General features: G+C 38.3%; 2 protein-coding genes across 5 annotated transcripts in view; one reads left to right on the plus strand and one right to left on the minus strand.

Moving 5' to 3' along the window:
• PDGFD (platelet derived growth factor D) overlaps nt 1–16676 on the minus strand; it is a 237040-nt gene that overhangs the window by 95532 nt on the left and 124832 nt on the right. The gene's annotated exons all lie outside the window — the stretch shown is intronic.
• DDI1 (DNA damage inducible 1 homolog 1) lies at nt 12799–14002 on the plus strand. The gene is given in 2 exon segments (XM_060105376.1): nt 12799–13331; nt 13333–14002. Coding segments are annotated over 2 exon segments (1203 nt in total).

Consider the following 16676-nt stretch of genomic DNA (forward strand, 5'->3'; position numbering starts at 1 on the left):
TCAAAAATGAAAACTATGGAACAACTGTTGCCCGAAGAAACAAAACATACACAAACCTTTGATTTAGCAACCATAGCAAACTGCAGCAGCTCACTTAATAAAGTGGCTATAGCCATTCTGGGGGGCTCCCCAGGGTGAAATGTTCCACTTTGTATAGCTCTGTATATAATTAAAAATCTGCTGCAACTATGACCTTGAATATCTGCTGGAACAAAGTATAATTAAATAACCAGAATCTTGAGTAAATAGCAGCTGCAAGATAAGCAACAAAATGTCTTCTGAGCAGTGTTTTATTTACATCTTTCTGAACTACAAACTTCTTTGCTCCAATGCATTTCAAACAGCATCCTGTCTTTTCAGGAAGATCTTGATCTCAAAATATTCAACCATCCTTTTGCAGTTAAGGCAAAGTTTCTTCCATCTCACTCAACTCACCTAAGACAGACTTATATAATCATTCTAGAAATGCTCCTACCTACTGGGCAATATTTAAGAAGTGTTGATTTTGAGTACAAGGGGAAAAAGATGGCACTAACTTGTATCAATAGTTCTGTTTTTTTCATAAAAATGCACACTATTGATCCATTCTTGGTAAATTTCACAATTTCTCCTAATGTCTTATCTTAACATCATGTAAAGACAATCCACTGTTAAGAAATGTCACATATCTTTTCCTTGAAACACATTATGTAGTCATACACTAAAGATTATGTAAACATGATCAGGAGATTTGCTAAACACATGCTCAGCATTTCTCTTTCAAAAATGAGCTAGTATTATAGCCACCATGGACACTCAAATGGAATTTTATAGGTTGGCAAAATGTTCATTACAATTTACACATTTACTGCAGAAATTCCCTATGATTTCCCTATTATGTCTAAAAGCCATACTCAGAGAGAAATTATCACAACTTGTGTCTCTAACATTGGCCATATTTTAATATACAAATATTGCTAATCTAAGGAAAAAAGGTGTACAAACTTGGGACACTCTGATTAATGTTAATATGATCCCAAACGTATCTTCAACATCTTTGCTTTTGACAACCTCTTATAAACTTGAACATATGTGTGATAGTGTAATATTAACTAAGGCTATGAGGAATAAAAATCACTTGAGTTAAGAGGTACTTCCTTTGTGACTCTTGTGAACAAAAACATCTCACAAAGCACATAATTTGGCATTTAGTGTCAAGAAGGAGTTTTCATCTTGGACTATAAATTTAGATGATAAAATAGCTAAATCAAAACATCTCCAAGTATATGCTTAAGAATACATTTGAACATGATGACATGACATAAAGAAAAATGAAACAAGATGTTTAATCATTACCTATAACGTTGCTATTCTAACCATATTTCAAATGTAAAACAAATTGGTCAGAGAATATGAATTTTCTTCAAAGAACCACAATGTCTCATGAATTGCAAACAAATAACTGATACTTAAGTCTGTGTCTCTCTAATGTTTGCTAATATTGTCAAAACAATGAGAGATACACATAAGGCCTCTGTAAAAAATGTGCATACAAATTACAATTTGCACACATAAGTGTCAAATCGGTATAACCTCTACTGAAGAACTGATCTCAAGAAGTTGTGGGCAGAATATGGAACACATCCTTAATCAAGTATCATAACATGATTGATGCTTAAAAACAAGCCCACAAACTAACGCCAGGTGGACTTCTCAGGGGTCAATGGGATATCAACACTGAGACTCTTGTTTAAAACATAAAGAAAATGGGATATCAACACTGAGACTCGTTTAAAACATAAAGAAATTTATGCACAGAACTAAAAGTGTCAAAGTGGGGGAATTGAATCTCAGTACATCCAAAGTCCATGCCCTTAAGACTTATGTCAAACTGTCTACATTTTATTATATATTGTAATTACCGAATACATAAAACCGTGAGCTTAATTGACAGAGCACTTTCGAATAGGAATCAGCCAATTTAGAGCAACAATTGAGAACACTGTTACAGAGTAGATAGAATTAGTGAAAGCTACACACCCACATTGAACCCAGAACCAGGCATCAAGATTTTGACCAGATGATGTGAGGTGTAAACCCGTCATGTTTATCTTTTTGTAAAATGTAAATGAATTGTTTGAGAATCTGGAAGAAACGACTGAAGAAAACCCGCACCCAACACAATAGATAAATATGTAACCACCACCACCCCTGCCCGCCCAAATTCATTTACGGTTGTTTCTCCTCAGACGTTAACACTGAGACAAGGATGTGGGTACAGACAGTCTTTGGGAGGGCATTCCAGGATGCACAAGTGAGAAGTGGATAAACTGAGACAAGGCAGGGAGAAAACATAGTGAACACAGCATTGCCGTGGGCCATTGCAGTTCAACACCTCTGAGGCACCGTGTGGAGTGGACTTCAGAATTGCCCCACAGAAAGATGGAGAAGCTGGGGCATTTATCCACCAAATCCCATCTTTTGCTGCTTGAGAGTTGTTTCTGGAGACATTAGAGCCCCAGCACTTCCAAGCTGAGGAGGTCTGAGCAAGCTCCCCAGAGACATAGAAACTAAGACACAAGGGCTCTGGTAATGGGAAGCTGTCAGCATTTACAGGAACACAAGCCTGGGCTCAGGGAGATAAGCTGGGGCAGCAACAGTACCTGCTTCAAAAGTACAAGCATAACAAAATCACAGCTTTGTTTATTCAGCAGTACTGTCTTTCTAAAGCACAGATAAACTTTTTCAGCCACTGGGCAGCAAAGGTAAAGACATTCTGAATCTGCCTTCCTTATCTCCCTCTTTTCTTTTGGGCACATCTTCATCATCTAACTGTCAGTTCCCACATGGACTCTCAACAGAGTCCCTCAAGCGCCCTTTGCATTTTTGCCCCTGAAGCCAGTACGAGAGGTGGGAAAGCTAGGGCAGGCAGAGTTGTGTTCCAGCTGCTCCTGACTCAGTGGCTGTGGCTGTGACACTGTGTTCTCAGCCCATGAAGTGCCATTACATGCATGGTTCTCTGCAGTACCTCTTAAGGGTAGGCTTTCTTTAGTTACTTGCCTTCCTGTTTTGATCCTAACCTATGCCACCCTGAAAGGAAGCCTGCTCCTTGGGCATACATCCAGAGCATCAGAGTCTTAATTGCTTTTTCTGATGGTCTCAAAAGTAAGGTTCTTGCACCTCCAGATGCATTGGTGAGGGTAGACAAAAAGTAGTATTTAACCGATCCATTTAAAATATCTATCCTTTTTGTATTTTATAATGTTATACAGTACTATATATAGTTTATAAATATACACATGTTGAGAATGTGATCAAAGTTTCTTGTTGATTCTTTTTAACTAATGAGGTGCACCATCACAAAGGTTCGAAGGTCCTGCTCTGAGAGGTTGCATCTGCTGTTCCATGGCCACAGGATCAATGACCACCATCAAAATATCAGTTCTTCAAGGGGACTTCTAGATGGCTGTTACCAATTGTCCCGAGGAGTCCCCTACTGTCCAGTACAAATGACTCTGTTACATCTACATATAACACTATGGATAGATGTCACAAGCATATTGTTGAGTAAAAGAAGCCACACACAAGAGTACTTACTGTATGAGTCTATTTACGCAAGAAACAAAAACAGGTAAAATGAATCAATGTTGTTAAAAGTCAGGATAGTGGTTGCTTTTGGGACTAAGTGGAGGCTGGAAGTGACCAAAAGTGTTAATTCTCTTTCTTAAACTGGGTGCTGGATTCATATGTGTGTTTGTTTTGTTAGAAACATTTTTTGAGCTGTGTGTATGTGATTCATGCACTTTTCTGTATGTAGGTTTTACTTCAAGAAAGAGTTTCTTGAGTGTTGATTTGCTCAGCTCTGTAACTTGCTCTGAGGATTTGGTTAAAAAAAAAAAAAGAACTTTGAGGAAGGTATGTGGAATGAGGTTCTCTCATTGTTCCATCTAACACATGACCGTCCATAATGATTCCAAACCATAATTTATGGGAAAGACCATACTTATATTTTTGGCATCAACCTCAACAATTTGGTTGTCTACTAACTTGACTTACTTTGCAACACTTTTAATTATGGTGAATGGATTGTCTTTTCATTATGTTCTTTCTGCTCAATAATTCTGTGAGCTCCTTACAAACAGAACCTTGTTGTCTACTTCCTTTGGTTAAAAACAACACTGAAGAACAGCTCACAGGCTTCTATGGTTAAAAAGGACACTGAATAAGTTGTTGAGATAATACACTCTGAATGGATTTATTTTCAACTTTTGAAGGATACTTCTTGGGGTTTTGAAACAAATTAGTGACAGACTCTTGCTACTACCCTGAGAAGCCTGGAGTGCAAGGTTGAAGAGAGTAGGGACAGCTCTAAAAGCACGAAAGCACCCAGTCCTAGTCAATGAGGGCTTAAAAATTAATCTGCATATCACCTTCAGGATATATAAATTCTAACCTCTCTTCTTAACTTTTCCAGGTTGTTAATTATTGCTTCTACTCATCGAGGGAAAAAAACTTCGGTAGAGTGCTTTTCTATTTACAGGACAAATTCAAATTATCTATCCATTAAGCCCACAGCAAAATCTTATGGAAAAGAGATCATTGTCGTTATCCCTATTTTATATAAGAGGAAAATGAGGCTCAGAGAAATGTATGATTTGTCTAAGGGCATTCAGATAATGTGACAAATCCAGTGAACATAAACCCTCTTTTTTTTTTTACTTCAGAGCCACAACAGGATTTGTCTTACTGATCTGTGTATCCAACCCAGTTCTAGTGTGTGTATATGTGTGTGTGTATGTGTGACTGTTTTTCCACTACTGCAGATATTGAATACTGTTGTTGTATACAAGGATAGAATAATATAACTTGATTGAATGTTTGATACTAGTTTTTTTAAGATGTTTGTATTTTGTCGCTGTTTTTTGGTCACAGAGTCACAATGAGTTGATATTTTCAAAGGAAATAACTTGCAGCCTTCTTTGTAAGAAGTGATTCACCTAGAGCCTATTTTATTGTAAGATAAATTATTTTTCTCTTATTGAGGTACATTTTATCTAGGATGATCCTAGCTCTTTTAGATGAAGAATTCAATACCATAAAGGAATGATCTACCTAGGACTACAAAAGAGAAGATAGAGAGACCTGAGGTTAACTGCTAGATAAATTTGCTACATATCCATCCCAACAAACACAAAGTATACCTCCTACCTGAAATTGTCACTGCTTTTTAATTTAGGCTGGCTTACTGCAAGTTCAGGAGTTGATGATCCTGTTTGGTTTAAATTTTTCTCTAAAGACATAGTTTGAGAGCACAATCTTAGTATCAGAAACCATGACTTCAGTGGGGCTCCACTTTTTGATGTCAATCTAATGCCAGTATATTTTATGTTGTAGAAGCAGTCATTTATGAGTTATCCTTAACATTTGGTCTAGTGTCTCTTAGTCACAGGCATGAAGGGCTCACCACAATTCTACATTCTAGATGAAACACACTGAAGTAAGAACGTGAAACCAAACCATGTCTTTGTTTAAGATTACTAGTAATTTAGGTTGTTTTGTAGAAAAATAAGGAAATACAGAAAAATAAGACTCAAAACTCAATAAGTTTTGTTAGGGTTGCCAAAGACATGTCTGTTCCATTTCATTTATAGTTTGTAAAGAAAAAAAAAAATCAATGATCCTATCTTCTTTCCCTTCAACATCTGAAATTGGGTCTCTTATTCTGAAAGCCAGGATATGTGGTTTCTCTGATTAGTACGTGTCCTTTGGAGGCCTCCAAAGAGAGATTATTCATGTTCTGTGAATTAGCAGCACTGAAATACTTTACCAATATATGAGTAAACAAAAGCATATCAGCAGTTAAGCACTTTTTATGAGCTGAGTGAAGCAGAATATTCATAAGTGGAATGGAAATGACAATGGAATAGAGGACAAGCCTGGGAGTTTCATGCCTCTCAGAATAGAGAGATAGCCCAAGGAGACATTAACACTCACAAACCATTCTGATAATAAGGAGGAAAATTCTCTGGACCTGATATCATTTAGATGGCCTAAGAAAGAATTCTTGTATCTAGGCTGCTAAATTTAATTTATCTGAGCAAAATAGGTGAGTTGATTTCTCTTTTGTTTGCTTTTTTTTTTTTCAATTGAAGCTTTTGTTTATCAGGCTTTCTCATTTTCATGGTTAGAATACAATTAAATTCTACAGACAGATGGGTTTTAGCCATGCTAATTACCATGGTGATCAATTAACTCAGCTGCTGTTTAGAATGGAGAAAGCTACATAAACAACCTGGACATTTTGTCTTTTATAAGACAGTTGTAGAAACATCACCTATCAAGCATATAATTCATAAAATATCAAAATGACCATGTTGTGGTACAATGGGCTTCTTTATTTATTTGAGATCTTTCCAATATACCTCTCTTCTATCAGGAAACATACATCCATTCTATCTGACCCAAAGTGTCACAGTAAATGAAGTGACCTGTCACATTACTGGCATTTGTGGGGGCATGGCTGGTGGCTGGAGGCCTCTTCAGACCCTTCCTGTTTGGACTGCATGCTAATTACTCTGTGCCCTGGGGTTAGATGTCTCATGCGTCAGAAGTGAATATATGTGGACAATGCAAAAACTGGTTACTTTCAGAACGTTTTGCCCTGTATTATCCATACATGTATAGTATTATCAACACCTTTTTAAAAATTAAAGTATAATATTCACTAATTATATACACTCACACTGAAAGCACTTACAAGGACATTTGGAAATTCCTGATGCAGCCTCTACACATTTTCTAATAAAATATCTCCACAGGCTAGACAGTAACAATTTAAGACTGATAGGAAAGGCAATGTCAAAGTCCTGAAGGAATCTTCACTAACTCTAAAGCAGATGAAGGTGAACTGAGAACAAGACCTATGAAGATTTCAATTCAGGCACTGCATAGGCTTTTCATCCTGATAAAGACTGTCTCTTAGCTTAACCAGCCAGGCTCTGTACAGAAACAAACATGGACATGCATTCTGTTTGTCTGTGTGGGTGCCTGTGTGAATGCTAGGGTTCAGGGAGAAGGCTAGACTATTATTCCTTCCCTGTACCAACCCTACTATTCTACTGTGTCCATTTGATAATAGCATCTACAAGGAAACAAAATGAGCAGTAAAATGTACGTGTGTAAGAGGAGAAAGGAGTCAAGTGTGTGGTATGACACATCAAGGAAAGGATTGTTGCTCCAAACCCAGGGGGTAAAATTTAACTATGGCTGTGACCAAATCATACTTCCAGGTTGAACTCAGTAGCACTTTCACCAGTGAGCTTTCTGCATAGTCCTACTCACTCCCTGCACCCCTCACCCAAACAAGTAACCTCTATCTCCTCTGAGCAAGCACAGCATTTTATTTATACAGCTATCATGACTCTTACTAATTTCTGTTACATAAAATGATTCAAAGTGCTTGAGTCTTATCTGGCCTAGTAGATATCTTGTTCTTTGGAGGAAAGTGACTCCCATTCATTTTTCTGTCCTCAAAACCCCTACTAGTCCACTGATTTGCTCATAGGAAGTGGTCATTAAATATTTACTATGAGAAATTATTAACATGTTTCTGAGCTCATCTCCAAGTGGCAGAAAACTGAACTAGTTAAACAAATCTGTAACTTTCCAAATACATGTTTTTTATAACTAATTGGACCAAGCCAAGACACTTCCACTGGTTTCTCACTAGGACTAAGTATACAGGAAGGACAAAGCAGAAAAGTATAGAAACCACAAGGAAATTATTGATAGAACAATTAAAGTGTATTTGAACTTATAAATAGATCCCACTGGTATTTCTAAACTATCGTGACAGTGTTTTTGAGGTGAGCTCATTACAGGTTACTATAAATGAGTAAATGATAAAAAGTGGTTTGAATAATTTTTCTCAGTGACAGTTGAATTCAAAACATAAGGCCCTATTATCATTTCTGCTACTATTTTGTGTTATATGGCTGCTCTCACAGCAGGAATAGGAAAATAAATACATTCCTTATCTAAGGTACACTGAAAGTTAAGAAAAATAATTATCAACCCACAAAGTTATAAATTGTTTTTATCCTGTTTTTAATTTGTTACACTAAATTTATTTAATCTATAAATGTTTCCCTCACAAATTATAAGTAATCTTCAAACCTTCAATAAACAAGTTGGGCGTCCCATAGATCAGAATATTTTTTATATTTTTAAGACATTGGAAGGGACCATAAGTACAAAATCATAGCAGCAAACTTTCTTTAAAATGAAAATACAGACACATGTATATTTAGACATGGAAAGTATATATATATTGAAAACACTAAAAGTTATCAAGATATTATATTACTTTCAATATGCAGTGTATACCTTAAAATGCATCTCTTTTTATGATAAGTTGTTAAAATGATAATCTATAAAATAAAGTAATAAATAAAGGCACGATAAAAATACTCCCTGCTGAAAAGTGACATCATCTTCATTGCATTCTCAAAGTAATTGAAAACATATCCTGAGTGTGTGCTTGCTCTCTCTCTCCATGCATGTGTGTGTGTACACATGTGTGCAGGCATGCGTGGGTCTTCTGTTCATATTCTTCATTTTTCTGACAATAAAGAAAAACCACTAGCTGAGTTCCCAGCAGGCTAATTTCTCAGGTCTCATCTGTTTATATATTTAAGAGGACTTATCGTGGTATTTAAGCTTCAAAAATGGGCAATACTAAACTTTTTTAATAGGGGAAACCTCCAAACAAACTAATACAAAGCTTAAACTTCCATCAGAGCATTTTAACGTGTCTATTAAATGATTAACTACCTGAAGAAATAAATGTTATTCATTAGTGGCAGTTCTGGTACAATGTATTGTATTGCAAACAGAAAAACAGCAGGAAAGTTAGTTGCTTAACCTATGAATACAGTGGGAAACTTAGTTGTTCAGCCTATGAATACAGCTTTAAAAATTCTGTATCTTTCCCTAAATGGCATTGAAAATCTCAAGTGATGATTTAACTGTTTTAATAAGTCTCAATTACACTTTATTTTTAAAGTAACACCAGGCATGTATTTAAAGGAAAGAATCAAAACACAGCAAGCTAATATATTTGCTTAATGTGGTTTAATTATTGTATACACTACATAATGACATTCACATAGCTATATTATTTTTTCAGATAAAAGACATTTGTTTTGCTCTGTAAAGCAAGAGATGGTACTTTAAACATCAACTCACTGTACTTAGTAGAACCATTAATTATCTGGATTTTTGCTGCATTAAGTTTTTATAAAGAAGCAAATTATAAAAGGTATTACTGTGGATTTACTTAAAAAAATAATTTTTGGGTTATTTACTTGGCCAGTATGAAATAAGTGTCACCTTTTCTATTTTATGGGTATTTAGGCTATACAATAAGAATTGATTTTCTGAGTGATAGCCCTGAGACCTTGCAGGTGTCTCACTTATCAAAGAAAGATTCAATTATGTTCCTACATTGTACTTACCAAGGAAGAAAAGTAAGAGTATCTACTTCACAAAAACTCCTAAATAAAAGTTACAATAACTTTCAGTTACCCAGATTAGTGCCCCTAGATAATTCAGACCTCTCATTTCCAAGTGGTCTGTACAATAAGGATTTAAGGTATAAGAATGTTTTACATTTAGGAGTATCTTTATATACTCCCAATGATCCTCCATTTATTACATAATTAAAAGAGGTTTTTAATTAAAATTTTGAGGTAAGAGAATTATACATATGGTATTTGAATCACCAATAATACTGAGTAAAATGAAAAAATCAAAGAATATACAAAAGGAAGTACTAAACAGCCCCAGGAGGCTGTATTTATCTTTTCAGATTCCAGGCTTAAACCTCTGTTGCAAATTGCAACAGAGGTTTAAGATCTAGATGGTTGACTGGACCACAGAATCCGAAGGCTCCCTGCCAATCTTGACATCCTGTGATCTCTGGAATAATGACAGTTAATTGGCCAGACCTTGAGTCTCTTTGCTTTCCACTGTGTGTTCTCAGTAAAGGGTAAAATAGTAAAAGGCACATAAATGCAAAATGCCACCAAAAGTAAAGAATTACAGCAAGATAATAAAACATACTGCATAAAACTTAATTATGTTCAGTGTGAAGGCAATGGTAACATGAAAAATGTTTCTGGTTGCTTTTGATGTGAATCCTGAATACCTGCTTTGCCAAAAAAAAAAAATCTTATTCTACAAAAATAATTTTATTCACTGCTTAAAAAGACAAAAACCCTAGTATTATCTCCCTAACTTATTAAGATTTTAAGAAACATTGTCTGAAGCTGGTTGGGGTGGGGGAAAGGAATGTGGAACTTAAGCCCTACCAACTTCTCATCTGCTCCTTAGCAGAGTAACTTGCATATGAACATGTCTCACCTTATAGTTGTTCCCAAACTCAGAGGAAACCACTACTGATCTCTGATGAGGACACTAAGAACCGCAGAAGAAATTTATAAACTTATTATTGTTGGGCCAAAGGGCCATCCATCTCTATAAATAGTGAAAGATAGTTCTAAATAATTCATAATTTTCTACAAGAATATTATGATGCTAGTTTTTTTTTCCCCTAAATTTTTATAAAATCCTCCTTATCATGAAGTGCTGCCTTTCCTGTTAAAGGCTCTAAGTCAGGCAGTCTTCTTCTCAGCCTTGTCCTCCACCCCAGTCCACCCCCACATGATTGACTTGTCATCTTTCTAAGTTCAACTCTTTCAGGATGCCTTCCCTGCCCAACAGCCCTCTCCATATTCTGCATTTGTTCTGCATATATTATTAATTTCTCCCACATTCTGCCAGATTCTATGGCACTTTTTTAAACTCCCAATTTGTGTGTGTGTGTGTGTGTGTGTGTGTGTATGTGTCCTCTATTTTAGACTGCACTCCTTTAAGAACACAGCCTGTATTTAACATTATCATGTGCATCCCCGAAGCTTTGCACATGCTTCACACACAGTAGGCATTCAGTCAACATTCCAAACATAAATGAATATGAGTATGAAACATTAGGATAATTAGAGCAATGAGTGAAATATAGTCCTCCACCTGAGACAAACACATGAGAAACAGTGACACCTCCTCCCGCCCCCACCCCCCACCCCGGCCAATTCTTTAGACTGATGCAACATCTTTCTCTAAGTAATAGTGCAGGTCTTCTGACAAGACTTGAAACAAGGAGAGGGGATGAGGCAGAGGATGTTGACTACCTTTTGGTTCATAAGAAAATACACTTGGGAAGACCAACCTAGGAAAGCATGACCTCTTTACAGGGCAAAACACGTTGTGAAATCTAAAGAAAAAGAACTGGCACTCAAGGATTTCTAGACAATTTCCTTTTGCCCTGAGGCACCATGTTACCCTTGCCTTTGAGCCTCCACTCTGGTATGGGGCAGGGCTATGCCCTAGAGTCAGGAACGGAGGCAAATCTAGCCTCCAGTGTGGCATTCACCATGCATTTTACTACAGAATAGATGTCAGATTGGTCTCCTCAAGGTTCATCCCACTGATCCATTCAAGGTAATGGCCTATCTCTAACCAGTCTCCTATTTTAGAGACCCTCTGTGTTTTCCACACAATTCTGCTCCCCAGATCCAATGCGTAAACATATCCTGTCCATTCTACTCACGAAACACTTTAATTCTCCACTGCCTCTTACATTTTTGTATTCTAGCAAGAGCTCCCTCTTTGAGCCATTGAGAAACCCTCTACCTGACCCTCCTGCCAAAACGTATGTCTTCCATTTATTGTGAGAAACCTCTTCCTTAAATCAATTAAATAAAACAAATAAACATCACAAAGACCTGCTTCAAATCTCTTCCATTTCCTTTCTCTTCTCTTTTTTCTCTCCCTCTGGGAAGGGGGAAGTGTGGGGAGGGGAGGATTCTTTCTTATTGATAATATTTAAACTCCTTGGGCTCATATGTGACTCCTTATAACTTGGCTCAAATGAATTTTTTCCAGCTTCATATCCTGCCATTCGAATTCATGTACAGATTTATCCTATTAAGACGTTTAATGTCTCACATTTCTCTGGAAATAACAGGCCTTGTCATGAATTCTTGCTTTATACATACAATTCTTTTTGTCTCGAGTGACTCTCACCACTTCCCACATGGGAGATGCTCATCCTTCAACATCCACTTGTCTCCTCTCTCTAAAGACACCCCTCAGCATGCTGAACATGTCTGCAAAGTACTTACCTCCGGTATTGTGATTTACCCATTTACCATCAATCTATCCCTAGAATGTGAGATCCTCAAGGGAATGCACCAAGTCTGATGTATCTTTGTTTATACCAAGCGCATAGCCTGATACTTCCCATGTAGGAAACAAGCGCTCACTGTTTGGGGGATAAGTAAAATTACATAGAATATAATTCTCAAAGAACAAAATGTTAATATGTTGTTTAGGAAAAGCTGAAACAATCTTTTTCAGACCATGGGTTAAATAGGTTTTGAAGGGCTAGCCTTGGAACCGAATGGACTCGAGTGACTTTGTTTCTATGGGAACAGGCATTCTAAATTCCAAGCAGCACACATACAAATGGACTTCAGAACACACGTGTCCCCTCAAGGTTCCACTAGGCCAAGCAGCAGGCACTGAGGCTGGTGGGCGGTCACCCAGACTGGTGAGTGGCTGCATCTCCTTGAGAGGCGAATGAACCTAAACAAGACATCAAGTCGTGAGGAACAGCTGAGACATCTACAGAGACCAGCTCCATTCAGCCAGTGAGCAACCCAATGCCCTCTGCCCAGCTGGCCTTCCCGGGCCCACGCCATGCTGCTCACTATCTACTGTGTACGGAGGGACCTCTCCGAAGCCACCTTCTCCCTCCAGGTCAGCCCTGACTTTGAGCTCCACAACTTCCGTGTCCTCTGTGAGCTTGAGTCCGGCATCCCCGCCGAGGAGATCCAGATTGTCTACACGGAGCGACTCCTTGCCGACGACCACTGTTCGTTGGGCTCCTATGGTCTCAAAGATGGCGATGTGGTCGTTTTACTCCAGAAGGAGAATGTGGGGCCCCGGCCTCCGGGCCAGACATCCAGCCTGCCTCAGAGCGATTTCACCGGGACAGCCATGCCTGGGACATCCAGCTCCCGGCAGCACCACCAGCACCAGCACCAGCGGGCACAGTCGGCCCAGCAGTCCTGTGACCTGGACTCTGGAAAGAAGATGACCTCTGCTCAAGGGCTGGACAGCCCCGCCCTGATCCAAAGAAAGCTGCTTTCCAACCCCCACCATCTGTCCCTGCTGAAGGAATGCAATCCTGCCTTGGCCAAAGCACTGCTCAAAAGAAACCTGGAGACCTTTTCAGGTCCTGATGGAGCAGCAAAGGGAAAGGTCCTTGAGAGAGCAAGAGAGACTTAACCTCTATTCTGCCAACCCGTTTGATTTGGAAGCTCAGGCCAAAATAGAGGAAGAGATCCGGCAGCAGAACATTGAGGAGAACATGAATATAGCGATGGAAGAGGCTCCAGAGAGTTTTGGACAAGTGGCCATGCTCTACATCAACTGCAAAGTGAACGGACATCCTTTGAAGGCTTTTGTTGACTCAGGTGCCCAAATAACCATTATGAGCCAAGCTTGTGCCGAGAGATGTAATATCATACGGCTGGTGGACCGACGATGGGCTGGGATTGCTAAAGGTGTGGGCACGCAGAGAATTATTGGCCGAGTTCACCTAGCTCAGATTCAAATCGAAGGTGATTTCTTACAATGCTCTTTCTCTGTACTTGAGGAGCAGCCCATGGACATGCTTCTAAGGCTAGATATGCTCAAGAGACATCAATGTTCCATTGACCTGAAAAAAAATGTGCTGGTGATTGGCACGACTGGCATACAGACTTACTTTCTTCCTGAGGGAGAGTTACCTCCATGTGCTAAGTTGGTAAGTGAAACTGGGCAAGATGAGTCTTCAGACAAGGAAATAGCAGATAGTATTAAACATTCAGTCATGGATTCAGGACGAAAAAATCATTGACACAGGTTATAAATATGCCATCACCTGAGGGAGTCTCAGGTCTCAGGAAATTGTAAGACATGAGCTCACTGGCAATATAATCATTAAAAATATCAGTAACCACTAAACCTGGCCTTGGGACTAAGTTCTCAGAGCTGTCGCTAGGTAAATTGTGATTACTTGATCTTGGCCCCTCCATTTCCCTTATCCAAAAATCACCGAACCTTATTCTAAGAAGGCTCTGGAGACTCCAACTGATTTCCAGATAATACATGAAAGGAAAACCAGCCTCTTTAGAGACACTGCCTTAGGAAACTATAGGATGGCTTGTCCAAACCTGTTGCTATTTTGCAGAATTCCCTGGAAAAAGCCACTGCTGCAGCTGCTACAATGCACCTATACAAAATTATTTTAAATCAGCACTAACAAGTGTTTATATTCAGAGAAATACATTTATTTTCACAGACTTTGTTTTCTTTAGGAAAGGTACTAGAAATGGTTGGTCAATTGTACTCTTGAGTTGATTAATATTTATAAATGTCCACTTGGGGCAGCATCAGGGCCAATTTCCTCATGTTTTACATCTTCCCTTCCCCTGGACTCCTGTGGAGTCATGCTCACTGAAATCCATTCCTAAAGGCTGTTTCTGCCATACCTGAGATAGTGGATTTTTCTCCTAGAATGTCCTAAAATAATTTCCTCTTTCTTCTGCATTCAAAGAAACTCCGGTTGTAAAAGAAAGGCAATCAAATAGACTTTTTTTTTTTTTTTAATTATCATGCTTCTTGGGAACATGAAGATTGGGAGCCTCGTGGTTGTACTGCGGTGGGAGTGGGAGGTGGGGACAGGCAGTGGTCTAGGTCCCCTAACCCTCTTTCTGGTCTGTTTTATATATTAAACTGTTATTACATAAATATTGTTTGAACAAAGGGTTTCACTTTTAAAATAACGTTTGAAAATTTCTGAATGAGATCTCTAAGGCCTCATTCAGCTCTATGGTCCATTCTGACAAAGCTACTCTTCATTACTACTGGTAGTGGGAAATAGAAGATTCCTGACGTAATTACAATCCACAGATAAAACCCTGAGAGACAAGGTTCAGGTGCCTGGGGCCATCAGAGTCAGAGAAAATGTTTCAGGACAGTAATCCATCAGGACTAGCATTAGAATACAGGATTCAAAGTCAAATAATATATGTTCTGATTTTAACTCTATATTAACTAGGCAAATCAGCTTACATATAGTACTACTCAATTTCTCATTTTTAACTGTTTCAGAGGGGAGAGTCATTTTCAGCTACTAAGACTACTTTATGAATGAGGATATCCTTTACGTTTTCTCAACAAGATCTAAAGCCACCCAAAGCCTTTCCAAAGGCTACAGAAAAAAAAAAAATCCTCCCCTGTAGGTCTCCCTTTCTTGGTCGGCTTCTAGGTAAGACTAATCATCATTTTGTATAGAGTCTCCTCTCCCCTTCCAGCCATCATCAGTTCGCCTCCCAGTATTCTTCTTTATAGGTGTTCCTATGCTCATATCATTCCCCAGACCTTGTCTACATTTGTACCAGGGTTTACATCCAGTAGAGTTGCTAAAAATGACCAAGAGGTAGACTTCTTTTCTCCTTTTGTTTCTAATTAAGTACTAAAGACAAAAGTAATTGACAAAATGAAGGAAGAAATTCAGAGTAAAGCCAGGGATAAGCAGTTAAATGCCTGTGAAAGATGGGAACTGACCTGATAAATGCATGGATTCCTTCACGGATAAAAATTAGCAAACTCCTCAGTATTTTCTGCTGGACTGAGCTTTCAGGTCCATTTATGCAAAAAACATATCTCATATGCATATGTCACATGGGGCTGCTCAACATAAAGTTTAATGTAGCTATGATGTTTCAGGACCAGACTTAGGTATAATTCTTTGTTTCTTATTTTGAGTTGAACTCTATTATTCCATAACTTCTAAAAAGTTGGTCTTCATTCTTCCTTTTTTCAAGAACACACTTACTTTCTCTGGCACACAACAATCCTTTTAATATATGAAATCAATGTCATCTGAAATAGTCTCTTTTGTAGGCTTTCACCAGATTCTATAACTGCTCCTCATTGGAGAAGTTTGGAATCTCCTAAAAATTTCTGTCATGTTCCTTTGGATATATTCCAGCTTCTAAATATATTACTTGAGTAGATGGATTGGTAAATAAAAATACTTCTATTGGGGCTGCCGATGCGGGGGGCACGGGTTCGTGCCCCAGTCCGGGAAGATCCCACGTGCCGCGGAGCATCTGGGCCCGTGAGCTGTGGCCGCTGAGCCTGCGCGTCCAGAGCCTGTGCTCCGCAACGAGAGAGGCCACAGCAGTGAGAGGCCTACATGCCGAAAAAAAAAATAATACTTCTATTGAATTGAAGAGCAGTGATCTCCAAGAAAAATCAATAAACAGAGTGAATTAATTAAGCAATGTCCTTGCTGATTAATTTTTTTAAGATCATTCTTTTTCAAATCAGAAAGTATTTTGAAAATTAGTTGTATGGATTTAAAGTCTTAACTCAGTCCTGTGTACACTGAATAGATCTTAATCAATTAACTTTTAAATGGATTAGTTTTAGTAAAAGCCAGCATCTTTTGCATGTCTCCTATGTAAATCAGGTACTATGTAAAGTATTTTACATATACTAGTACCATTAGTCTTCAGAATAGA

Source organism: Mesoplodon densirostris, chromosome 7, assembly GCF_025265405.1.
Source record: "Mesoplodon densirostris isolate mMesDen1 chromosome 7, mMesDen1 primary haplotype, whole genome shotgun sequence".
Classification (NCBI taxonomy): domain Eukaryota; kingdom Metazoa; phylum Chordata; class Mammalia; order Artiodactyla; family Ziphiidae; genus Mesoplodon; species Mesoplodon densirostris.